Genomic DNA, 27,676 nt, shown 5'->3' on the forward strand with positions numbered 1-27,676 from the left:
ACTTAATAATTAAGAAATTATTTTTTAATGATGTTGTGAATTTTTTATTTTTTTAAATGTTTATGATGATTAAAAAAATACATAAAAAATAAATAAATAAAAAAATAAAATGTACTATTCGATAAACTCATTCGAGCCACTTTTTCAGTATCTGTAGCAGGACTCTTTCGCCTTTGATTGCTAGCTGGCCTACGCGAGGCAGAGACACAGGTTGAAGATGCTACAAGGGTTGTGTCGGGTTGGGGCGAAGAGAAATGGTAAAACACAAAACTTTGAAAATCTTTCATTTTATTGTTACAAGTTTTTAAAATTTTTACATAAAATAAAATAAACAGATCAAATTTTTCAAATTTTAAAATAAAAATAATATTAAAAAATATATTCTAACAATATTTTATTCAATTTTTTAACTTTAATCTCAACTCATCTTTAAAAACAAATGAGGCTTAATAAACTGTATGTTAAATTATAAAATTATTTTGAATAATGTTATTTATTATTATCTTTTTATCATTTTATAGTAGTATTAATTAATTAGAGATTATTTATTATATTTTACTTGGAAGCCTATAATTTAATGTCACACCAAAAACTTTTGAAAAGATGATAAAAATGATAATAAATTGATTTTTTTAACTACTTTTATTGTAAAATATGTTTAACGTATTAAATGAAATTATATCAATTTATGAATTTATTTTTATAAAATCTTTGTGACTGTAATACTTCTCTTAGACGAATGAATGAAGTTTCTTATATTAAGATAGATGCTAATTATGCGGCAGCAATAGGTTGTTGGCAAGGGAGGCTAAAACTATAAATTGATTAAAAAATTATTGAGTATTCTTTAAATGTTAAAATATGGTCGATATGATATTTTCTAACCTATATAATTATAAATTATTATTATTATTATTTATGTAAGAGCCGCTTTTAATTGGCATGACATCCTATATAATAGAAAGTGAATATGATGGGTCTGTATTTCATAAGTGCTAATAATTACTCCAAATTGATATAAGATGAATATTTTAAGACTTATTACATGTATATATCAAATAATATTTGTAGTCATGGAGTGTGTAAAGACTGTACAATTTTTTTAAAAAAAGTGAGTAAATACGGAATCCACATGAAAAAAATTAATTTTTAATAGTAGATCATTCTTTTTCAAAGCGATTAAGTGGTATTTACGCACTCTACGATTGTATATAACATTACTCAAACTCTTTCGAATGCGATAATTATGACCTTAAAGACTACGCCTCAAAGATCATTTTTTATTTTCAAAATTGTTTTAGCTAAATCTGTTAAACGACATAAGTTGTATGCATGACAACTGAGAATGCAACATGGTTGGTGAAATGATGGCTAGGTAAGGTGACACAAACTCGTTAGATATGGTTGACAAGGTTTTGGAGAAGAGATGCTAAATGGCCGTCATTTTATCCTCTCATTTTGATTGTTCATTTATTTTATTATTTTTTTAATAGTTAAGAACGTGACTATTAGTAAATTTGTATATTTAATTTTTAAATATTTAAAGATGTTTAAAAAAATTTGAAAGAAAAAAAAAATGCAATTGCACTAGTGGACCAATGGTAACTTTGAAGGAGCAAAATGCTGGGACTGAATAGCATTGCCCATAGAAAAAACTACCATTGACCCTCAAACTCAATAGTCTCTTGAAACCAATTGAGAGCTTAGCCTGAAAAGGGAGGTGGTGGTGATGATGGGGAGGAGTAATAATGAATTCAAACAATAAAATAATATTTAAAAAAAAAATTTAAATCTATCAAAATAAAACCATGAAAAGGGTGATGATTTACCAAAATTGATTAAAGAGTTAAATAAAAATTATGAAATTATTGTGATGATTTTATATTTTTATGAATGCTCATTGTATATGCCAACATACTTGTTTAAATAAACTCTTAAACATACAATTGTTGTGCCATTGAATAAAATAAGACTGGAAATCGAATGAATAAGATTGAAAAATTGATAGAAAAGTCAACTTATTTTTTCACTTAAAGCAATCTTATATGTTAATTTTTCAAATAGGATGTATCCAATCAAATTTTAACAGGATTTAAGCCAAACTAAAAAAATAAAAGACCCTTTTTATAAGAAGATATTATAAAATAGAAATGAGTAATAAAAAAGAATGATTGGTGAAAAAGAGCGCATGCAAGAACAATACATAAATGGTAGTGAAGAAAGGCAAGTGAATACTTTCTTTCATTAGGCCAACAAGAACAATACAAGCCTACAAGGCCATTCGTTTTCTAGGGTATATTTCCTACTCGATGATTAACCATCATAGATGGTACAATACAAGCCTTCGAGGCCATTCATCCCTGCCATTTAAGTCATGTGGTCAGTACTATATGAGGGGTCCCCTAGTTAATTACAAGGAATTCCAATGTGTTTGATACAATTTTCTTAAAACAATGAGGTTAGTTAGGTTTCATTTCAATTAATTTTCATAAACTTGTGTATTCATCCTATACGTCTCAAATGTCTTGGGTGATAATTGTAGAAAAGTTCTATTTGGAAGTCGATGTGAATAACATAGCTTCCATACCGATAACATGATATTATCTGAGAAGTGCAGAAGTAAATAAACTGATGCTTAGGTCCTTAGGACATTATTGGAAAAAGAAAAAAATGTTTTAGCCACAAAGAAATTTCACGAGTAACTTACAAACTGGTATGGCTTGATGTGGTACATCAAATTGTAAAGTTACTTTTATTATAAAGTAGATCTAATGTATCATGAAGCTACTTCAATTTCTAAATTTATTTTTATGAAATATTTTTATGACTGTAATACTTGTCTTAGAAATATAGGACTTCGAATTTTAATATACAACGAGAATATCTTAAACAACTCTTCTAGGGACAATCGGGAGATGCAACCAAGGTGGAGTCGTCTAATATATTATGCCACATCAGCTGTATTATTAAAAAAAAAAAAAAGGCGACCAAAATAGAAATAAAAGAGGAACGCAGAGCAGAGGTCGTCCTCTTTGTTGTCTTCGTTGGTGGGTGTCTTCGTTTCCTTATCGGTAGCAGCAAGATCAACTCTAGGTGGTTGCTATCCCCAAGAAGAAGATCTAAGCTGAAACCAGAATACAGAGAAATTTTTCTGAAGAAACCTGTGCAAATCTGGGCAAGCGAAGTTGATAAATTTACAGAGGAAGAGATAGTGTGAATCTGGACAATTTTCAAATCTTCTGCTAAGGAAGAACTAGAAACAGATTTTAGCTATTTTTCTTCCTTAAGATCTCACATTTTTGTTATTTGATGATCTATTGATTAACTTTCAAAGGACCCGAAAATCACTTTAGGCTCAAGATCGGTTGCATGTCTTAGATCTGCTGCTTGGTTAGGTCAGAAATGAAGCAAAATCTTTGAGCAAATCATGATTTGAAGCAAAACCGGTTTCTTGAAAATAGAATTCGCAAATCTGAAGCGCACCAGTTGAGGAGAGGAGGCCGTGTTTCGAGGATCTAAGAGGAGTCTGTTGATGGTTTTAAAAGTGACGAAAAGATGGTGGCAGTGGTAGTGCTGAAATCCCAAGTAAACCATCTGGATTTAATTCTAGTGTGACTAGAGCTAATCGAAAGAGAAAGGGAGAAGGAGATGACGAAATTGAATGGGAGAAACATGTGAGGAAATCGAATGGGAGAAGATTACTCAGAAATAGAAGGAAAAGGGAGAAAGAGACGGGGGGAATCAAAGGGAATCGAAGAGAAAGGGAGAGGGGCAGACAAGCAAAGACTTTCTACACTTGGAGCGCAAGAACCCCCTCCACCGCACCATTGGAGTCGACACTTCTTGTTTGTAAAAACAACTTGCTCGCTCAAACCCAGGAACTCCTCCATGATGGAAAGCCCATCACCGCTCCTCCTCCCAAAAGCCAAGTGTTGGGAAAAATTAAAGACTTCCTAAGAGCGATATCAGAAGCAAATGAAAGGCTTCAACTTGGTGCAAAGGACAATTCTGAGAACTATGATATTGAAGTGCTCACTGGAAATGAATCTGCAGTTATTGAAATGGATTTGATGCTTGGTGTTGCTGATCTTCATACCTCAGAGGCTTTTGCTACTGTTGAATTTGCAGTTGTTGGTTTTCAACCTGTGATTCCATTAGCTTGTAGCAGTAGTGGAACAGATTCAGAGGATGGTAGTGATAATGATAGTGATGATGACAATGGTGAAACACGCTCTCCGGTGAAACTCAAAACCTCAAAACCTGGTAAAGATAATTGTTCAAGTGAAGATGACGTCATTCGATCAAAAAAACAACCAAAGATTATGCTTCCTTGAGAACTTTATGATGAAAGAGGTTCCAATCCAGAATAATTGTTGTGAAACTTGGTTGAATGAAATATATAATAAACTGTCAAATTATTATTACGATTGCAATAAAAAAAAAAAAAAAAAAAAAGAGGAAAAGGAGGGGAGATGGGGGAATTGAATTCTCTGTAATCTGCTGGGGAGAAGGGGATGGGGAAATCGAAGACGGGGAGAATGGGGATGGGAACTAAAGACGGGTGAAGGAAGAAGAGGAAAATCAAATTAATAAAACGGTGCGTACGCAATTTTGAATGAAACAAACCGTTTCATTTATGCCACGTTGGCACCGACTACGCAGCTATTCCCCAAGCCGTTTGCACACAGCATTTTTCTTTCTTAAATATCTTCTTTTAATGTTTATGAATATAAGTTTAAAATTAATTTTACTTACCCAACAGAAGGTATGGATATGCATGAGTGTATATGATAATATATAAAGATATTTATCTAAATTCAAAATGGGTCTTTTGGAATTAAAAGATAAAATCATAAGATATAATATAAGTTATTTTGTTGATAAAAACAAATATATAGCTTAATGGCAAATACAAGGTTTGTGATCATAAAATTGTTAAAGTAATTATTATCGATACAAAATTATAAAAATATATACAATTTCAATAATGAAATTTATTTTGTTTAAGAACTAATTATCTAATTGAAAAGTCTTGAAAAATAAACGAATCAATCGTGAACTCGATTAAACTCATACCAATTAGATTTATAGCCCTAGAAACAGATGGTTTGGCTTCATAGCAATAAAGCAACAAATATAAAAGTTCAGAATATAAATTCAGTCGGCATGAAAAGAAAAAAGTAAAACAGAAGACCACCCTTGCCCTGGAGAAATCACATGTTTGCTTTCAAGTTTCAAAGTATCGTTGTCACAAGCACTTGGTTTATTATTACATCGTTTCTAATGCCATTTCTCACCCTTTAGCCCAAAACAGATTGCCGTTAATACTAGTGTAATGGGGGACTATGGGAGAGTCTAATGGGGGATGTTTGTTGTTTGTTGAATCCCTACTGGATGAATTACAATAACTATATCAATTCATGCATTAGCAAAAGAAGAGTTCCTCAGAAACCTGGAACGATTAAATATTTTTGTAACATAAGCTAAACTTACTAGGATAGACTAGTAAGGAATATAAAATGCTGATACATTGTAAACATGCCAAACAAACAACAGAGATTCCAATCACACATCAAAAGAATGTTTCCATCAATTAACTGCATAATTTAGCAACCAAATGTAGAATGAGTACCTCATTCTTCAGACAAATTACCATACTGCCATGGGTTGAATTCTATTGATCTAACATCAACCTCATTGACGCTATCTGAGCTGTCTACAGCAGCCCGATGTTGTGTGTATTTACTGTTGTATTGGTAGACTTCCAAATCACCCCAAGGCGTAGATGTAACTTCATCCGTTAAATCAAACCATCTTGGTGTAAACTGATGTTCCTTGGCCTCTCGGTTTCTCTTTTCAGCTCTCTGTCTCTCCTCCAAACTGAAAGATGTGTCAAACAAACAATGTAAGTACCATAAGTTGAAGAATCAACCTCATGTAATCTAATCTTCTGGTAGGAACTTCCAAGATTTCTATTGCGTCATTATTATTATGAACATTAAAAGAGGGAAACATTCAAACTTAACAAAAAAATGAATGTAGGTAAGAATAGTCAATAAATATCTTCCAATGTTCTGATTTCTCCGGGAAAGTTAAAGACATTACAAATAAAGCACACAAACACAGAGAGAGAGAGAGACCTGCTCTTTTCTGCACCAGCTTTGGATAGATCACCCCTCTCAAGTGCATATCTATCAGGGCGCAAGCGAGAATCTGATGCCAACAACTTCCTAGGAGCAGTGTCAAAGCTATTTATTTTATGTGCAAAATGTGTGTATTGAAATTTGTCATTCTCTGGAATATCAGCAACATGCCAAACCTGCAGGGGAAAAACAATTAAACAGCTGCCAATGAGTAGTTGTCTGGAAAGTACTAGTGCCAACTGATGCAGCTTTATATCAGCACCTGCTGCCTAGTGCCAATGTGTTTTGTATTGGGTTTTGCGAAAGTGTGTAGAGAAATTATTTGGATAAAACTTTTTTGAGATGTATTATTTATTTGGGTTGTGAAAGTTGGAAGGTAGAATTGAAAAATCGTTCGGATAAAATTTGTGAGATGTGTTTTTCGATTTTTGAGAAAATTGTTTTGGTTCTTATGTGTCTTTTCTTTTCATGGGAACTTTTTTTTTTTTTTTTTTTGAGAAAGAGAAATTGTTGGGGGGTTTTAAAGATGATTGGATTGAAGTTGAAAGCTTTCTTCAAAGTTTTTTGGGAACCAACATACCCTAAGCTCTTCTTAGTAGGATCTAGCTTATAGTTACATAATAACTTTTGAATTTCAGTCTTTCTATGCTGTGTGACAAATTAGGCTGTCTTTTGCAGCATATGAAAGCTCAGCTCCTACACAATAAACAACTGAGTCAATTGATGCCCATAGAACATTATATAATACTCTTAACACACACACACGTGCATGTGCAGATATATATATTTTTTAATGACGGGGAACCACCCCACAGCAAAGCCCTCAGGACTCACTCATGGAATCTAAACCCCCAGGGAGACTAGCACAGCAACCCACCGACATGGCCTCCCACTTAAATTGCAGTTTGATCCCAGGGGAAATCGAACGTGTGACATGGGGCTCATGCACACAAGTTCGCCCTCACCACTTGGGCAACCCATGTGTGGGTACATGCACACACAGATATTAATGTGTACGGGTGTATATTCACTGTGGATTGATCAGATCACTAAAAATATCCAATGCATTTCAAAAACCAAAAATTATAATTAAAGCAAAGTCCAAGAAAAATTACCTCTTTCAGTTCTGTGCCTGGAAGGGGTTCCCCTTCAATGTCACATGGTTGATAACTCAAAGACTCGTTCCATTTCCCAGTAATCAATATTTTAGGTTCCTCAGCAGCATTATATACATACCCATCCACCTCATAGCGACCAGCTCTGCAACAAACACAAATTTTAATTGGACACAACTAAGAAATTTGAAACCAACAACAAAGTGTCCCCCCAACAACTCACCCAAAAAATTCCTTCCAAAAAACCAAAAAGGAAAAAAGCAACCTCTAGTTGATGCTCGCAAGAAACAGAGTACTAGGCCCCAATACATGACTAGCAGAAACTACAAAACCACAATCTAGGACACACAACAGCAATGAAACCAAAACACTCCAATACACATCCGGTCATGGACATAACAAAACATATCTATTCTAATGATAAAAAAAAAAAACAATTGCTGTGATGGTCCCTGAAAGTAATTTGGGGAGTTTTTCTCTCTTTTAATGTACGGGACCTTTAAGTTGCGTGAGAAATACTGGAGTAATTCCATTAACTGTAGAAATCTGTTAACCAACTCTAACTTGTACAGATTCACAAGAATGTGGTAAGTGACAGAATCAAGCGAAACAAGCATCCTAGAGATCCAAAAACATATCCAATGAGGCCATCTTCATCTCAATTAATATTAACTCAAAAGTCCCATTTGCAAGAATGCTGCCAACTTGAACGACTTATAGATCTACTAAAATACTCAAAAAACAAATATGTGAATAAATGCAGAGAAATTAAAAAGGATAACAAGAGAGATGTGAAATACCCAAACCAGCCACATGGCTGGAAGTATAGAATGACTTTGTCTCCCGTAGTCAAATTCGTCATAACCATCTCGCCTGGTGAATCAACCCAAGTACGGCCAAAAATCAGGTTATTAACCTTAGTAGGAGGCGGCACCAAATCCAAGACCACACCATCCTTTTTAAGAGTCACACGTGTTCTGCAAACAACATAAGTATAAATAAGTGAAATCTTTTCATCCTAGAAAAAATGAATAATCAATGAACAACCCAATGAGAAAAAGAATTCCTCCGGATAGATTGTCTAATCAATTAAAAATCTCTAATTATTTTAAAAGAATCACCACAGCAACCTACAATTTTTTTCCCTTTTAGAGCAAACATACTAGATTAGGTTGGAGACAAAAAGCCTCACTCTATTGTCAAGGAAGACATTCAAGTCATTTATTAGATCACATAGGACTAGCATGGGAAAAGTAAACAAATAAAAGAACCTTTCATATCTATGTTTTACACAAAACTAAATGCTACAAACTGACATGTAGAAACAATAATGGTGTCTGCAAAATGTAGATGACATAAAGAATTTAGAGAAAAAAATGACAAATAACGGACAATAGAAAAACAATTATTACCTTCCAACAGGGTAAACATCGAGAGAATTTCCTAAAAATTTAGTTTTCAACTTTGATGTCACATCATAAGTAAAATGCTCATTTTCAGCGTGTCCAGCACTCATTGGAGGATGATGACTCACCTGAAATGAAAATATATGGTCAAACATTCAAAATAGGATAATGATAATCTTACATCTCATTTACTACAGTTTTACTACCAATCTATTTTTTTTTTTTTCATTTTGCTATTTAAATCTGGATTAAAAATCTCATAACATGACCTTCTTGCATAATTTAGAAGAAAATAAATTCAATCAACTAAGGTAATCATGTAATTTTTATAAAATTGAATTGAATTTTAATTAAATTACACGAATACATTGGTTGATTGAATTTATTTTCTTCTAGATTATGCAAGAAATTCGTGCTCTGGGATTTTTAATCCAAATTCAAAGAACAAAATGAAAAAAAAAAAATTGAGTATTAAAACAGTAGTAAATGAGGTGTAAGGATATCATTGTCCTTCAAAATATGGACAACTCAATGTAGCAATTAAATACGTTTTCCCCTCATGAAGGACCATTGGGATGATGATGACGACGAAAGGTCTCCAGTCATAAAGTTACTTTTAAGGTCAAAGGGTATGGAATGGGTATAGTGGAGGTTTGATTATGGAGAAGATTGAATCAGAGCAGGATCCCCCTTGGGTTTGGTGGTGGGGTTGAGATTAGCAAATTGTGCATCAGAAAGAAAGAAACTAGATGAAAAAGAACAAGCGCAAACCTCAACAAAAATTAGATTCCTTGCAACTCACCTGCTCTGAAATAAATGTAATACCTCCATGATTGCTCATTTCATAAGTCTCCCCTAGAATAGGATTAAAAGGCTTCCAGGTTCGTTGATAGGCAAAGTATACAGATATAGCCCATGATGCTGCAATCAGAGGCATAAACACCATCCATCATCAGGCAACACTTGCACATGCCAAGTAAAAATTCAACATAAAAGAATACTCACAGGCATACACCAATCGCATATATGGATCCTCGCATTCATCTGCTTGATCCAGCAGGTACGAGTATTCCATCAACTGTCGAAAGGTATTCACAACACAATATTAGAAGTGCACAAATAAAAGAAGGATTCAGCAAAGGAAATAGCACAAACCTCTGCCATTTTCTGAAGCATAGTCATTGGCTCAAAAATAAGGACCGGAAGTGTGACCATTGATGTAACATCTGAACCTATATACTTGTGCATCATTTTCCAGTAGCTGTCTCTATCCTAACCAAAACAAGGGTCTCAACATATCAGCATTATAAGGGACAAACAATAATTATACCAAAAAAAAGGGGAAAAAAGTCGCATCCCAAATTTAATACAGTTTTTTTCATAAGTAAGAATTTTATTAATACTAAATAAGAATAGGTAGCCTATACAGAATGTATACAAGAGGAAACACCTAGTTAGGAAGAAGAAATAGATACAAGGAAATCATGGAAAGTCAAGCCCATTAAAATCGATATCTAATGCCCATAGAAATAAAGGTATTGAAAAAGAGAGATCTAAGCTCCTCCAGTAAGCATTCCCTATCTTCGAAGCGCCGGTTGTTTCTTGCCTTCCTAATGGACCACAAAAGGTATATGGGAACCATCTTCCAAACTACAGCAAGTTGTGGAATACCGTGAAGAGTCCTCCAGTTGGCAAGAAGCTCAACTACCTCCACAGGCATAACCCAAGCTAACCCAACATTTCCAAAGAATTTCTTATGGTTAACATAAAAGAAAAAAACTAACGAGCAAAACCTTAAACAAAAGAAAATCAAATTTATTTGACACCCCACCCCACCCCACGCCAGCTCACACCCCCTTCCGGGCACAAGAAAAAAGGATAATAATGAAAGCAGATAAATTATTTTCTTATTCAGAAGCAATGAAGCTATTTGACCTAGACCACTAAACATGGAAAAATAAAACAAAGGAATGCACTCCTATCACAATCAAGGAGAACTTCCAAAGGTTTAAACAGAAACATGTCATCTGCATAGACTGCTGGGCGCCAAACAAGATACAAAACCCCTGAGATATCATTTTTTTCAAAAAGTAATCAATAATTTTATTAAAAATGCCACGGGTAGCCAAAGTACCCAGGTTGTATACAAGAGAACAAAACTACCAAAATATCATTGAGAAATCATTATGCAATATATACAAAGTTGTTTGATCAAGAGAAGGCAATTGATCATAACAGAAGCTAATGATACCATAAAACATAGAATAACAGTCTTATTTGAATATCATTCCAAACATCAAAGTAAGATAATTCAGCTATAGAAATTATAAAAGAAAATGTGAGAGAAAAAAATGACCATCCACAAAAGGAACCGACTTAACATGAGAGAACAGAGTGGGGCGTAGACAAACCTCCTGTTTCCATCTTCCTCTCTGAGCTTCCTCCTCTGCATCTTCTTTTCCTCCCTCTGGATTTATCACTTCTACCCCTTCATAACCAAGCAACCTAGAAGCAAAAGAAGACGAATACAAATGAGTCAGATTCTCGACATGCTTTCCTGAACAAGCATATAATGAAGATCTGGCACAGAACTCTCAATCATAATAGCACTTTATGAAGTAGATAAAGTCTAAACAAACAAGTAGCATTCAAAATCAATGGGCCACAAGCCCTCTCGCAAAACTGAAATGATAACTAAAGTTGGATTAAGGTAAAACCTATTTCTCAGATTCAAGCATGAACTTAACAGATCTGTAGATATTTTTGGTTTACAGAAGACAAAATCCCGAATATTATACCCAGTGGAACCGAAGTTAAAATCAAAATTTCTATTTCCAACCTAAATTTAACAAATCAGTAAACCACCATACCTCTAAATCATAATAGCACTTTATGAAGTAGATAAATTCTAAACAATCGAGTAGCATCCAAATCCAATAGGCTGCAAGCCCTCTCACGAAACTGAAATGACAAGTGACAACTAAAGTGGGACTGACATAAAACCCATTTCTCTGTTTCAGCCATGAATTAAACAGATCTGTAGTTCGTCTTGGTTCACGGAAGACGTATACCCAAATATTATACCAAAATTCAGCTTAGTGAGACCGATGTCAAAATCCAATTTTCTATTTCAAACCTAAATTCGACAAATCGGGAAACCATTTTAGATATAAGAATAAGTAGCTCTAATTTTATAACAAAATCTCAGTTTACTAGATAAAATAAATTCACAATCATAGAATTCATTTGCATAAAAATAAAAATAGCACTCAATGTAAGACCAACAGATCACGATCACCGCAAAACAGAAAAAATTCGAGGTCAAAGTGAATTCACACAACGCTGAGCATGCGAAAGGAAAACAACTAAGGTTCCGAAATGAAAAATTCAAAATTCTGACGGGGGGAAAAATATTAGCTATAAATTATCAAAGAAAGGGCTACAGAGTGTAGTTGAATGATAAGTGAAGGGTTGAATTAAGAGGAAATGTGAATACCCGTTGACGGATCGATGCATGGCGTTGCCGAACACGGAGAGACCAGAACTCATGGCTGCGAAGAAGCCCTTACCCTCGTTCTTCTTAGGGCTACTCATATCTCTCCAACGGCCAAACTATTCGGAGATAGTAAAAGTCCGACGGAAGATCTGACGGAGAGAGATAGGGGGAGAGATTCGAGAAAGAATAGAGGGTGGTGAAGAAAAACGAAAATGGACGAGCTTATAGCATTCACGTTGGATCAGTTAAAGTTAAAAAGGGCATTTTTTATTCATGTAAGAGAAATTTAATTTTTAATTATTTTATTTATATAAATTTTTATATTAAAATAATTATTTTTTTATTATATAATAACAAAATAATATAAGATAAATTTAATTTTAGTTATAAACGTTAAATCTTTATATTAGATTATATATTTATTTATTATATAATAATAAATAATTAATAATTTTAAAAATATTTAATATAATACTTACAAGAAGATTAATTCTCAAAGGAGTTGGGAGCTGAGGACATGAGGGAAGGATGATTGAGGATTTACAAAGAGAGGAGGACAGGACTTGGACTGGAGAGGTTTGAGAGAGGAAGGGATATCAGATTAGAATTCTGAATGCCCTTCTTGCCTCGTGAACCCCCCTTATATAGACACTAAAACAGTAACTTTAATAATACATGAATAGTACCGGCCGTTATAATAACAGTATTAGCCGACGCTAAAGACAAACACAGTACCGGCCGACATTAAAGACAAGAACAGTGTCAGCCGACGCTAAAAACAAACATAGTACATAACACGTAATCTAGTACAGGATTATTTGTCGCTTTGCTGGGCAATAATCTGTCGCGAATAGCTTTTTAGAGGGATAATATCTGCATGTCATGCTGGTTAGTCAGATAATAATTTTTTGTAGTCACAAATTCTGAGGATCATAATTTGCTAATTCCAGTTCAAACGGGTCTTGAGAATCCATCAGTTGTACCGGATGGTAAGGTGAATAATTTTGAGAAGGAGATGCAGCTTGGTTGCCTTGAAATTGAGAGGCCTGTTGAGAAGGAGAGGCCTGATGGGCTGGTGATAATGCGGGTTGCTGTGGTGGAGTTAATCTGGGTTGTGCTTCTTCTTCATCGTCACTGTCTGATATTTGTGACATTACTTCAGCTAATTTTTTCAAATCCTTTTTGTTTGTAATGGATGCCAATTGTGCTTGGAATCTGCTTCGCTGGACTAAGATTTCCGGAGCTTTGGTAACTTTTGAAAACATTTTCAGTACATGATCATAATTGTATTTTTCCCACCATTTGATGGAAACTTGACGGGCTAGGAACATAATGGTTTTGAGAGAGGGATGAGATTTGATAACGTATTCCCATTTCATAATCCAATTCAATTTTGTTTTGAGAAAGAAGAGCAAGAGGGGTGAGCAATGGTTTAATGCTGGTGGGCTGTCATTCTGTGAGATGAAATTTTGGAGACTTTCCTGAAGGGGAAGGGGAAGGAGAAGAGGTTCAGGTCCATAATATTCCCACCATAGTGAGAACCATTTCGGGAGTGTTTTAATTTCTTGTAGTTTATCAAAATGAAGGAACCATGAATGACGCAAATTTTTGTTTTGTTTTAAAAACATTTTTGTCCATGCTTGCTGATAATCGTAATAATCATAATAAGGAGGATCATAGGGATGAGAGAATTTTCTTGTCAAGTAGGGATTTTTTCCCCATTGTTCCAGGGTGAGGACTTGCTTAATAGTGACTTTATGAAAGGCAATAATTGGAGACGCTGGTGGAGAAGGTTGAGTTTGAAGGGAACAAGGAATTTCTGAGAGAATAATTGAGTCAGTATCTACTAATATAAATTCATAAAAATGCTGGGTTTTCTTAATGTTTTGTGGAACATAATGCCAGTCCGGTAGGAGAAAGGCATCAAGTAATTTCTGAGGGTCAGACAGATGTTGTATTTCAGATTCAATAGGAAAGACCGGATGCCAATGAGATTTGATAATAATAGGAGACGAAAAAAATGCTGGGTTTTCTTAATGTTTTGTGGAACATAATGCCAGTCCGGTAGGAGAAAGGCATCAAGCAATTTCTGAGGGTCAGACAGATGTTGTATTTCAGATTCAATAGGAAAGACCGGATGCCAATGAGATTTGATAATAATAGGAGACGAAGAAGGTTGAGATAATAATGGAGGATTAATAATTTGGGAAGGAGAAGGAGGAGAAACAGCTTTGGAATAGGTTGGTAATTTTGGAGAGGCTAATGGTGAAAATGGATTGTAAGAGGGTCTAATATTTTGTGGTAATGATCCCAATACCGTATAAGGTCTTGGAGTTGCAGAAGGACAAGGTGAAGGATAGGGAGGAGATGGCGGCCGTGCGTATGAAGATTTGGACTTTATTTTGGACTTTGAAGATGACATGATTTTCCCTGTAAGAATTCTCGGGATAGAAAATCAGGAAGAGAATTAGATTCTCCTTTAATATGCTCAATATCAAAATCAAAAATACTTAATATAGCTTGCCATCTGGCAAATATTTGTTTTGCAGCCAGGTTTTTCACATCTTTAATTAAAACTTCTTTGGCTGATTTGCAATCTATTCTAAGCAAAAACTTTTGATTCAACAAATCATCTTGAAATTTAGAAATACATAATACAATAGCTAAAATTTCTTTTTTAATAGTACTATAATTCTTTTGAGTAGGATTCCAACATCCTGAATGGAATCGAACTATTTGTTCCGAGTTGGATGATAATTTTTGTTTCATAATTCCTCCGTAACCTATATCAGAGGCATCTGTTTCAACAATTTTAAAAGTATGAGGAGATAGAAGCCCTAAACATGGTAATTTCTTAATATGAGCTTTAATCTGTTTTATAATACTAGTATGTTTTTCTGTCCAAGGAGGTGGATTCTTTTTTAATCTTTTAAATAATGGTTTGCATAATGGTCTGAGAGATTGGTAAAAATCTGCAACATAGTTGAGACTTCCTAGAAATCTCTGTAATTGATTTTTATCTTTTATTTCATCTGAAAATTTATCAGCAAATTCTATTGCTCTACTAATTGGTGTAATAGTTCTTTGATAAATTTCATGTCCAAGGAATCTAATTTTCTCTTGGAATAGTTTTATTTTTGATGAGGAGACAACTAATCCATTTTGTTTGATAACTTGAACAAAGATATTTAAATGTTTCCAATGTTGTTCAATAGATGAAGAAAATATTAATACATCATCTATATATACTATTGAAAAATAAGTGAATGGAGTAAAGATTTTGTTCATAATATTTTGAAATTCACTAGGGGCGTTTTTTAATCCAAAGGGCATAACATTCCATTCAAAATGTCCAAAGGGGACTGTGAAAGCTGTTTTATACCGATCTTTTTCAGCGATTTGGATTTGCCAAAACCCGCTTTTCATGTCGAATTTTGAAAATATTGTAGCATTATATAATCGGGATAATAAATCTTTTTTATTAGGAATTGGGTATCTAATCCATTGTAATACCTTATTTAAAGGTTTATAATTTATTACTAAACGAGGAACTCCTCTTTCTAATTCTGCCTGTTTTTGGACATAAAAGGCAGCACAACTCCATGGTGATTTACTTTTCCTTATTAATCCTTTTGTTTTTAAATCATTAATTTCTTTTTTACAATATTCTAGTAATTCGTTATTCATTTGGATAGGTCTAGCCTTAGTTGGAATGTTTTTCTCAGAAAATTCTTTTTCATAGGATAATTCAACTATGTGTTGTTTTCTATTCCAGAAGGCATTGGGTAGGTTAGCACATATTTCATTTTCAATTGTAATTTTGAAATTATCAATTTTTTGGGTTAATAATGGGTCTTTTAACTGTTCTCGAATTCTTTTATATTTTAATTCTTGTTTTAAGAAGTTTATTTGGTTTTCCTTTCTTCTAATTTTATTTTTTGTTAAGAAATTAATTTCTCTGGTTAATGAAATTTTCTTTAAAGAGTTAATTTCTTTTGGTACTGGGGGAAATATGAACTTAAATTGTATTTCTTGTCCAAGTATTTTAGTAGAGATTCCTTCTTCTGTTACAGAGAAAGGGTAAAGTAGTGCAAGAAAGGGATTTCCTAAGATTACTTTGGTATTAATATTTTTTACTAAGATGAATGTTGTTTTAAAGCAAAGTCCATTATTACATATATGTGCATTGGATAATTTATAATTTATATTTAATTTTGTTCCATTGGCTTGGGATAATGTTTCTCTTGTTTTTTCAAAATATTTAGAAGGTATTAATCCCTCTTGTATACAATTTAAGTCTGCTCCTGTATCTAATAGGGCAATTGTAGTAAAAGAGAATTCTTGATTAATTGAAACTGTTACTTCAACATACCATTTTTGAAAATTTATCTTATTAAGAATATTAATGAAATTGTCCGTTTCATCTAATGTTGAACATTCTCCCTGTTCAATATTATGTTTTTCTTCATGGAAGTTTTTCCCATTTTTCTCTATTTTTAATAATATAATTTCTTGTAATAATTGTTCGTTTGAAACTTCTAATTTAAGATTAGATGTTTTTAAATTTCTAATTTCCTGTTTTATCTCATTGATTTCTTGTTGTATATCTTGAATCGTAATTTTCTGTTTGTCAGTTTTAAATCTACTTATTATTTCTGAAAAATTGTAATTGTTGAGGATGAAGTTATTGTAGTATTTTGATTATTAAATGTATCTTTTAATTTTTCTAAATAATCTTTTCTTTCTTGAGGGTTGTTGATTTTGTCTATTAATTCTAATATAATGTCTTCTTGTTTTGAAAGTACATTAATGGTTTTGTTACAGATACAATTATCCTTACTTAGACAATTACAGATATGTACTTCATCTTCTTCTAATTCACTATCGGAAGATTGTTCTGAAAAGCTTGATTCTTTTAATTGATAAATTTCTTCTTCTTCTGAAGAACTAACTTCATCTTCACTTGATTTTATTATAAAAATGTCTATTAATTTATCTTTTAATGTTTCGGGTATATCTAATTCATTAATTTGTTGTTTAACTTTACAGTTTGATTTGTAATGTCCTATTTTTCCGCATTTATAACAAACAATTTGCTTTTTCTTTTTATTAGTCTTTTTAGGATTTTTTAGTGGCTTATTATATATTTGTTTATCTTTTGTCTTTTTATAAGGTTTTCTGTATTTTCGTTTCTTATTGGAATAATTGTTATAAACTCTTTTTCCCTTTTTGTGTCTTCTTGAGGGGCTAATAAAGGAGTGTAACCAAATTGTTCACAAAAAGTACCTAATTCTTTTCTAGCAAACTTCTTTTCTTTCTCCATTTGCTTTTTTAATCTTAAATCATTGCACATAGTTAATCCAGTTCTATTAATCTTACTTATTATATCACCATATGTAAGATTATGAAAATCAATAGTACCGTCTGATCTTAATAATGATTCTCGTACCTTTTAGGCGAAGTAATATGGAAGTCCGGCTATGAACTTTTCCTTCCAGTATGGCTGTTGACAATCATTTCTGATCATAACTTTAGTTAGAAATACATCTTTATACCAACGGAAATCAGATAATTGAGGGCATTTAAGATTAATCAATAAATCACTGGTTCTTTCTTTAAATTGAACGGGATCACCTACAAAGTGTTTGGTTAATGCATATATTAATGTATTGACAGCATCTTCTAGGGGTAAATCATTTTCCGTTTTAATTATTTGCATATTTTCATCATATTTATAGGCTGTTAATATACGTGACCTTTCATCATATCAAAGATAATGATCCCACCAACCCTTTAGTTGGCCAGTAAATCCTGTAACAATAATGTGTGCTACCTGATGATCAGTTTTTCTGTTACTTTTATAGACATTGGCTACCATAATCATTTCTTGAAAATGATTTAGTATTTCGTATTCAGATAATCCGTCTATATTCCATTCGTATAATACATCTGGTGCGAAGGCTGATCTTACTATATGTTCTCTTTCCTCGAATTGCATATCCGGTGGAGTAGGTCTGGGATACCAATTACGAGTAATAGAGACATGATGTTTTGAATCTCTAGCCGAAAAGTTATTAACATGATCTCCTCTAATCTTGTTTATCTGTAAATCTAGATTTTTAAATTGGTTTTCAATATTACTAATTTCAGAGTCAGATATTACGGGTGAGTCTATTTTGCTTAATAAATTAATATGTGGTTGTTTTGAGGTGGTGGCAGTGTTGCTAATAGTTAATTTTTCTAATTTACTAGATATCTGTTCCAATAAATCATTTTTGTTTTTGAAAAATATTGATTTTAAATGGGATGGAATTTCGTGGGGAACAAATAAGGGAGTTTCTTCTATTTCTTTAATAGTGGGTTTTATAGGAGATATTTGGGTTTCAATCCTTTCTAATTGCTTACCCATGATTTTTAAATATAAATTAGTATAATTGTTTTGTTGTATTATATTATCAAGGTTTTTTTCAGTATTTGCAATATTATGTTTTTTTATTGGTGTAGCCAGAATTTGAGTATTCCTTTGATTGTACTTGATGGCTTCAAAAGGGGGATATTCTTCATAAATAATTTGGTTATTTTCTCCTTTAATCCATTGATTAGTAGTCCTGTTTATGGTAGATAATTGGTTTGATTTATATATCTCAAACCATGTAAAGAAAGGAATATTGATCTGTATTTTCTTTAAATCTTCGTAATATCTTTCTTGAATATAATCTCTTTCTATTTTTGTAAAGGTTGAGAAAAATGTTATTCTTTTGTGACTATTTTCTTTTTTCATATAATCTTGTTTGAGATATTCTTTGTTAATTTTAAATTCTTCTTTATTCAGGGTATATATTTGGGCATCATCTCCAACTACTTGAGAATACGTTGGAGAAGAGGGTTCTTTTTCAGGATTTTGGGAGGTAGATGCTCTATCAGGATTCCTAATAGCATAAACTGGTGTATCAATAATGTTTCCAGGAATGATCCTTCGAATCTGGGTGTCAAGATTTTGGGATCTAGTATCAAAAGATCTGGTGTCAAAATTTTGAGATTTATTTCTAGAAATTGATGTAAGAATAGATCTGGGTGTATGATAACTGGAAGGTGCTGGAGAGGAATAATGTGAAAAAGATCTTCTGAAAGGCTGAAAAGCTATTTGAACCGTCCCATCCGTTTTTTGATCAATATATTCGAGATTATCTTTAGAATTATTTTCTATTTTGGGTGTTGGAGTGATATTTTCTAATTGCCATTCATTAGGAAGTGTGACTTGATTCCAATTGATTTGTTTAGGAATTTGTATACTAGAATTTTTTGTGCTAGATTGTAATAATAATGTATATCCTTTAGGGCTAGTAATTAAAACTTGTGGTTCTAATGTTGTTTTCATTAATTTATAATGAATCCTGTAAACTACTGTTAAAGCATGTGACCCTTTCATCATTTGATAGCCATTTGTTTTAATATTTAGTATTAAGGCGTGTAAAATGTTACCATCAAATAATGATAAAGAATAATTGGGATAACAGTTAAAATAGACCGGTCCTTAGAACAAGCTGGATTCTATCATTCCAAGTAATGAATCATGAAAGTTATAATGTCTTCCGTCTCTTAAACAAAGCAATACTGAGGTATTTAAGCCGTTTCGAGTGAGTGGCTTTATAGCTACTTGTACTAATCCAATATGGATGAAAGAATAATTTTGCTTTTTGTGTTGATCAATAGCCTTTTTTGTTAAGAGATGTAATGATTCATAGTCATTATTTAAACTAATAGTTTTCTCTACTGTTTTAATTGTGTAATTTGTAAGGAATGAAAATTTAGAAGAAAAAGTTGAGATTTTATATATTTGATTGTTTGGAACATCGGGAATTGTCCAATCTTGTAGATTTCTTTCTATATTTAATATACTATAGTCTTCTTGATTAATATTATCAGATTCTATAGGGATGCTAGTGGTAGATTCATTAGGTTTGAATAAAGAATTCATTGATTCAGATTTTCAATAAAAATTTCCTATTTCCAAAGAGAAATAAGTAGATTAAGAACTTGAGGGAACACCACCGGGACCACCCTGAGAGCCCTCTGGCTTAAATGGGCTGACCATCGGTTTTTCTTGGCTTACCAACACAAGCTTCCCAATATACATTTTTCTCTCTAGTTATGGGTTATCTTTGTAAAATTTGTATCAATGATTCCTTTACTCTTTTTTTTTTTTTTTTTTTTTTTATAAAGCAAGTATTTTTAGATGATTTCTTATGGCATTAATTTCTTTTCTAAGGAAAGTGCAGTCAGCTTCATAGTATTCTATTGCAAACTGCCTACTTTGATATACATGGTATTTAGTCATCATTAATGTATAATTTTGCCTCATTAATTGTTGTTGTCTTTTAAGATCTTTTATATTATCTATCAAGATTTGTAGATCCATTCTTAAATTATATTCTGTACATTTTAACTCATACAAATCGCGAAATCCAGTACTATGAGCATAATAAAAATCCATCGTAAATATCAGGAAAATAAGATAGAAATATCAATAGCAATAAAATAAGCAATAAAATAAAATAGTAATAACAATACTATTACCAATGGCTCTGATACCAAAGGCGTGTCCCGGATTTAAGATAATAAGGTATTATCTTATTATCTACTAATATAAATTCATAAAAATGCTGGGTTTTCTTAATGTTTTGTGGAACATAATGCCAGTCCGGTAGGAGAAAGGCATCAAGTAATTTCTGAGGGTCAGACAGATGTTTATTTCAGATTCAATAGGAAAGACCGGATGCCAATGAGATTTGATAATAATAGGAGACGAAGAAGGTTGAGATAATAATGGAGGATTAATAATTTGGTAAGGAGAAGGAGGAGAAACAGCTTTGGAATAGGTTGGTAATTTTGGAGAGGCTAATGGTGAAAATGGATTGTAAGAGGGTTTAATATTTTGTGGTAAAGATCCCAATACCGTATAAGGTCTTGGAGTTGCAGAAGGACAAGGTGAAGGATAGGGAGGAGATGGCGGCCGTGCGTATGAAGATTTGGACTTTATTTTGGACTTTGAAGATGACATGATTTTCCCTGTAAGAATTCTCGGGATAGAAAATCAGGAAGAGAATTAGATTCTCCTTTAATATGCTCAATATCAAAATAAAAAATACTTAATATAGCTTGCCATCTGGCAAATATTTGTTTTGCAGCCAGGTTTTTCACATCTTTAATTAAAACTTCCTTGGCTGATTTGCAATCTATTCTAAGCAAAAACTTTTGATTCAACAAATCATCTTGAAATTTAGAAATACATAATACAATAGCTAAAATTTCTTTTTTAATAGTACTATAATTCTTTTGAGTAGGATTCCAACATCCTGAATGGAATCGAACTATTTGTTCCGAGTTGGATGATAATTTTTGTTTCATAATTCCTCCGTAACCTATATCAGAGGCATCTGTTTCAACAATTTTAAAAGTATGAGGAGATGGAAGCCCTAAACATGGTAATTTCTTAATATGAGCTTTAATCTGTTTTATAATACTAGTATGTTTTTCTGTTCAAGGAGGTGGATTCTTTTTTAATCTTTTAAATAATGGTTTGCATAATGGTCTGAGAGATTGGTAAAAATCTGCAACATAGTTGAGACTTCCTAGAAATCTCTGTAATTGATTTTTATCTTTTATTTCATCTGGAAATTTATCAGCAAATTCTATTGCTCTACTAATTGGTGTAATAGTTCCTTGATAAATTTCATGTCCAAGGAATCTAATTTTCTCTTGGAATAGTTTTATTTTTGATGAGGAGACAACTAATCCACTTTGTTTGATAACTTGAACAAAGATATTTAAATGTTTCCAATGTTGTTCAATAGATGAAGAAAATATTAATACATCATCTATATATACTATTGAAAAATAAGTGAATGGAGTAAAGATTTCGTTCATAATATTTTGAAATTCACTAGGGCCGTTTTTTAATCCAAAGGGCATAACATTCCATTCAAAATGTCCAAAGGGGACTGTGAAAGCTGTTTTATACCGATCTTTTTCAGCGATTTGGATTTGCCAAAACCCGCTTTTCATGTCGAATTTTGAAAATACTGTAGCATTATATAATCGGGATAATAAATCTTTTTTATTAGGAATTGGGTATCTAATCCATTGTAATACCTTATTTAAAGGTTTATAATTTATTACTAAACGAGGAACTCCTCTTTCTAATTCTGCCTGTTTTTGGACATAAAAGGCAGCACAACTCCATGGTGATTTACTTTTCCTTATTAATCCTTTTGTTTTTAAATCATTAATTTCTTTTTTACAATATTCTAATAATTCGTTATTCATTTGGATAGGTCTAGCCTTAGTTGGAATGTTTTTCTCAGAAAATTCTTTTTCATAGGGTAATTCAACTATGTGTTGTTTTCTATTCCAGAAGGCATTGGGTAGGTTAGCACATATTTCATTTTCAATTGTAATTTTGAAATTATCAATTTTTTGGGTTAATAATGGGTCTTTTAACTGTTCTCGAATTCTTTTATATTTTAATTCTTGTTTTAAGAAGTTTATTTGGTTTTCCTTTCTTCTAATTTTATTTTTTGTTAAGAAATTAATTTCTCTGGTTAATGAAATTTTCTTTAAAGAGTTAATTTCTTTTGGTACTGGGGGAAATATGAACTTAAATTGTATTTCTTGTCCAAGTATTTTAGTAGAGATTCCTTCTTCTGTTACAGAGAAAGGGTAAAGTAGTGCAAGAAAGGGATTTCCTAAGATTACTTTGGTATTAATATTTTTTACTAAGATGAATGTTATTTTAAAGCAAAGTCCATTATTACATATATGTGCATTGGATAATTTATAATTTATATTTAATTTTGTTCCATTGGCTTGGGATAATGTTTCTCTTGTTTTTTCAAAATATTTAGAAGGTATTAATCCCTCTTGTATACAATTTAAGTCTGCTCCTGTATCTAATAGGGCAATTGTAGTAAAAGAGAATTCTTGATTAATTGAAACTGTTACTTCAACATACCATTTTTGAAAATTTATCTTATTAAGAATATTAATGAAATTGTCCGTTTCATCTAATGTTGAACATTCTCCCTGTTCAATATTATGTTTTTCTTCATGGAAGTTTTTCCCATTTTTCTCTATTTTTAATAATATAATTTCTTGTAATAGTTGTTCGTTTGAAACTTCTAATTTAAGATTAGATGCTTTTAAATTTCTAATTTCCTGTTTTATCTCATTGATTTCTTGTTGTATATCTTGAATCATAATTTTCTGTTTGGGTTATAATATTTTATACAATTATGATTTAAATAATTCACATTCTTATATTTATTAAGGGTTATGTTGGTCGGCTACCTAGCTCTTATAGTGGTCAAGACCCCTAGTTTATTTAAAAAAAAAAAGGTATTTTCTTAACATATTTAAAATATTTTTATGTTTGAAAAATACTTTAAAAAAAAACACAAATTTATTAGTAATAATTTTTAAAAAAAACTAAACTATACTAACAATCAAAACTAGAAAACAAACTAGCATTTTCTATTTAATAAAGTGGAATCCCATCACGAATCAGGATCACATGCCGGCCAGCGGCCAGTGGAGCAGGAATATTAAAACAATACTGCTACATATCACCGGGTGGTAACCTCGCCGCGGCCTCGTGGTTGACGTGGCAACTCGATAATTAAAAAAAAAAAAAAAGAGAAAAACCCAGAAACATTTCTTACGCGGGAGGGAGGGAATTGATTTATTTTTGTTTGAAGAAACCAGAGCCCTAAACCAGATCAGAGCTGCGGTTTTCGATCCCTCTCACGGTCTTCTCTTGCGGTCTTCTCTTCTGGATTTAAAGTCTACTCTTTCATCTGCATTTCTGGGTAAGAGGTCTTCATCTGTTTGTTGTTGGGTTTTAGTTTTCCCTAGATTGAGGTCTTCATCCGCCGTTCTCTCTGGGTTGCTCTTGTCTTTTTTGTTTGTATGTGAAAAATTTGTGCTTAATGGTGGGTATTGAGTTATTGGGTCTTCTTTGGTTCCGTAATGTAAACAGCAGCAGCAACAATAGTAATCCTGGTAGTAGTAGAAGTCAAGCATGTAATAGGTGTAGTTTAATATATAATTTGTCATAGATGTATACTTTGAAAGGTCACTATTCAGATTTGGAGCCTAGCATCTGCATTCTGCACAATAATTTATGGCTTTGGGAATCCACTTCAGGAAAAGAACATGAGTGTATATGTATAGCTGGCATGTCTGGGTTAAACATTACATTACACATGAAACTGTGTGAAAAAATAGAATTAAGAGCAGCTCTTAACATGAGTGTATATGTATAGCCCGCACTTTTCTATGGATTTTGAGTGAAAAAATAGAACTAAGAGCAACTTTTAACAGCTCAAACAGTCGTGTAAAAGGTAGTGTCTTATGTTAATGGGATGGAGTTTCAGAAGCTACTTTAATTGCAAAGAGGCATTAATTGTTTCCAAAAGGGTGTCACCCTGATATTGAATAAATTTTTTGGTATCTTTAGACTAAAATCACATTTGGATGTCATTAACCTTGTAAACCTCTATTACAGAATGTGAAGTATACCTTGATCCCAAAAGTTACTCTCGGGAGTTCTTTATTATACCTCTTTGTTTGTGTTGCCTGACACATTGAACAACCAATTTAAATGGTAGTCATTTCTTATTTAATCAACTAAGATTATGTTGTCAACTTTGACCAAGCATTTGAGATACTTGTGAGAATGGTTTTGTGGCTGTGCATTAAAAACTTATTGAATACATAACAATTTGCTTTGACTACAAACTACACTACTATAAATGCCTACCAAACATTTCTCATTACTGTTTGAAGGAAAGTAGTTATCTGTCAATATTTGTAGCTTTTTTGTTAATATGACTTGCTGATTTTACATAATTAAAAACGTTTTTTTCCTTTACTAAAATGTATAGTTCGAGAAAATTTATTCACTGAAGTATTTTCATTAAATTGATTTTCATTAGTATGAAGTCTTGACATAAATGGTGTAAATGGGTTTTGTGTCCAATAAATTGTTGTAGAAACATTAACACGAAAAAATTAAAAAGAAAGGTCTGTACTCCACAACAATTGTCTTTATAACTTTTACCTCACATAATGGTACATCGATTTTCACTGTGCTTACGAAGTTGCTCCTCTGCTTTTTCTAGATGCTATCTGAGCTTACTAATTTTAGAATGGGAAACGGGAAAGAACAACCAACTACGCAGACATTACCTAGCTCAAATCCCCCATCCAAGGTATGTATGTTATATGATTTAATATATCAATAACATTGATATTGTTGAGTCGATATTTATTTTCAAAATACATCAATAACTTTATCTAATAACATGTTAGGCCATACCATCAACTAGTCCAAACATCCCAAATTACATGCCTGGTTACTTTGGACCAGTGCCTACGTGGTCACCGACTTTTTTACCATATCTGGTTGGCAACCAATATCCAATCAACATACATGTAGTGATAACTGATTAGGATTTATTCTTAATAAGTTGGCTTCTTTGCACCTATAAAAAAAAATAAGTTGGCTTCTTTATAGGAGTTTAATTGCAGACCTTTTGTGTTTATTACAGGATGCTGGTTACCCATTTTAATATATCATGGAACCTCTGACTCCTATCAGCAATATAAGCTCTGCCACAAGTAGAATAGTTGGTTCAGAGGATAATAGACCTGATGGTGGGGAAACTGAAGCGTCATGTGGATCTCTTAGAGCTGAAGAATGTACTAAGGATAGACCGACCAAGTCCTATGGAACCTGATGATGGCAGTGCTGAGAAATCTCAGAATGTCCAAGTGGATGATGATGATACAATTGAGGAGCCAAAGTTGGGAATAGAGTTTAATTCTTTTGAATATTTATTAAGTTATTATAAGGAATATGGTAAGAAATGCGGGTTTGGAGTGATGACAAAACGGACCGAGAGGGGAGAAGATGAGTCTGTTAGATATGTCATCCTTGCTTGTGCCCGCGGTGGGAAGGCCCAGAATAGGACGTTGAATGTTGCCAACCCACATCCGACAGGAAAAACTAAACGTAAGGCAAAGATTAATGCCTTAAGGCAAGATGGTGTGCTTTGGTTGACGACAGTACATAATATCCATAACCTCGGCCTCAGTCCAAAGAAATCCCGCTTCTTCCGATGTAATAGAGAAGTTAGTGATGCTGTAAAAAGGGTCCTCGATACAAATGATTTGGCTTGCATCCGAACGAATAAGAGTTACGGATCTCTTGTTGTTGGCGCAGGTGGATTCGAGAACCTCCCATTTTTTGAAAAAGAATTGTCATAATTATATTGACAAGGCAAGACATTTACGACTTGGCACAGGTGGTGCTGGTGCGCTCCTACATTACTTTTTACGGATGCAGTACAAAAATTTTGGGTTCTTTTATATGATGGATATAGATGATGACGGGAGGTTAAAGAACGTTTTCTGGGCAGACCCTCGTAATAGAGCGGCGTACCAAGATTTCGGTGATATGTCACATTCGACACCACATACCTAACGAATCGATATGGGATCCCCTTTGCACCATTTGTTGGTGTAAACCACTATGGATAGTCAATTTATTTGGGAGCAGGCCTGATTTCCAGTGAGGATACTGAGACCTTTGTGTGGTTATTCAAGACATGGTTGCAATGCATGGATGGTATCGCTCCGAAAGCTATTATCACTGATCAGGATAGAGCGATGAAAAATGCAATCGCAATTGTTTTCCCAAAAACCCGGCATAGATTTTGTCTTTGGCATATACTAAAGAAAGTCTCCGAGAAGCTTGGCTCTATGGTTCGTACAAAATTGAGATGAAAAATGCATTGATGAAATGTGTAAATGACACCCAACTTGTTGATGAGTTTGAGAAATGTTGGGATCAGTTGATTAACACTTACAACTTGCATCAGAATGTGTGGTTGCAAAGCCGATATGTTAAGCGTGAACATTGGGTACTGGCATTTCTGAAGGAGTGTTTTTGGACTAGAATGAGTACAACGCAGTGAAGCGAGAGCATGAATGCATTTTTTGATGGTTATGTTCATTCTAGGACAAACTTGAAGGAGTTTATAGACCAATTTGATAACGCGTTGAAAAAAAAGATTGAGAATGAAAATCTTGAGGACTTCCAGTCATTTAATATCACAATCCCTTGCATATCTAAATCTCCGATTGAAGAGAGGTTTCAATAGTTGTACACGAATGCTAAATTTAAGGAAGTTCATCAGCAAGTCAACGACATCATTGACTTGAATCCAAAGTTACATAAAAGTGATGGTGCAGTAAAAACATATATGGTAGAGGAAGAAGTTTGTTTGGAAAAGTTCACTAAGCTGGTTACCCATTTTGTGGACTTTAGTGAGAAAGATGTAGTTGCAAAGTGCTCTTGTGGATTATTTGAGATGAGAGGGATATTGTGTCAATATATTTTGGCCGTATTCAGGTGTAACGATATTACATTTTTGCCAGAAATGTACATTTTAGATC

At 32.9% G+C, this 27,676-nt stretch overlaps 1 protein-coding gene and 1 long non-coding RNA gene across 2 annotated transcripts in view; one reads left to right on the plus strand and one right to left on the minus strand.

The window, feature by feature from the left end:
* Positions 1-5,559: 5,559 nt before the first annotated feature.
* LOC121240612 (oxysterol-binding protein-related protein 3C) lies at positions 5,560-12,379 on the minus strand. Its single transcript, XM_041138090.1, has 10 exons — positions 12,161-12,379; positions 11,076-11,169; positions 9,820-9,936; positions 9,670-9,742; positions 9,467-9,585; positions 8,671-8,792; positions 8,059-8,235; positions 7,259-7,403; positions 6,141-6,319; positions 5,560-5,880 (listed from the first exon to the last, which is right to left on the minus strand). Exons 1-10 carry the CDS (start codon positions 12,256-12,258, stop codon positions 5,634-5,636), a joined length of 1,371 nt encoding a protein of 456 aa, XP_040994024.1. The 5' UTR covers positions 12,259-12,379; the 3' UTR covers positions 5,560-5,633.
* Positions 12,380-25,061: 12,682 nt separating this feature from the next.
* Positions 25,062-27,676, plus strand: part of LOC121240617 — a 28,833-nt gene continuing 26,218 nt past the window's right edge. The window contains exon 1 of the long non-coding RNA XR_005935574.1: positions 25,062-25,100. This is a non-coding gene — a long non-coding RNA (uncharacterized LOC121240617). The remainder of the gene's footprint in view (positions 25,101-27,676) is intronic.

This window comes from Juglans microcarpa x Juglans regia, chromosome 7S (assembly GCF_004785595.1).
Source record: "Juglans microcarpa x Juglans regia isolate MS1-56 chromosome 7S, Jm3101_v1.0, whole genome shotgun sequence".
In the NCBI taxonomy this organism is placed as follows: domain Eukaryota; kingdom Viridiplantae; phylum Streptophyta; class Magnoliopsida; order Fagales; family Juglandaceae; genus Juglans; species Juglans microcarpa x Juglans regia.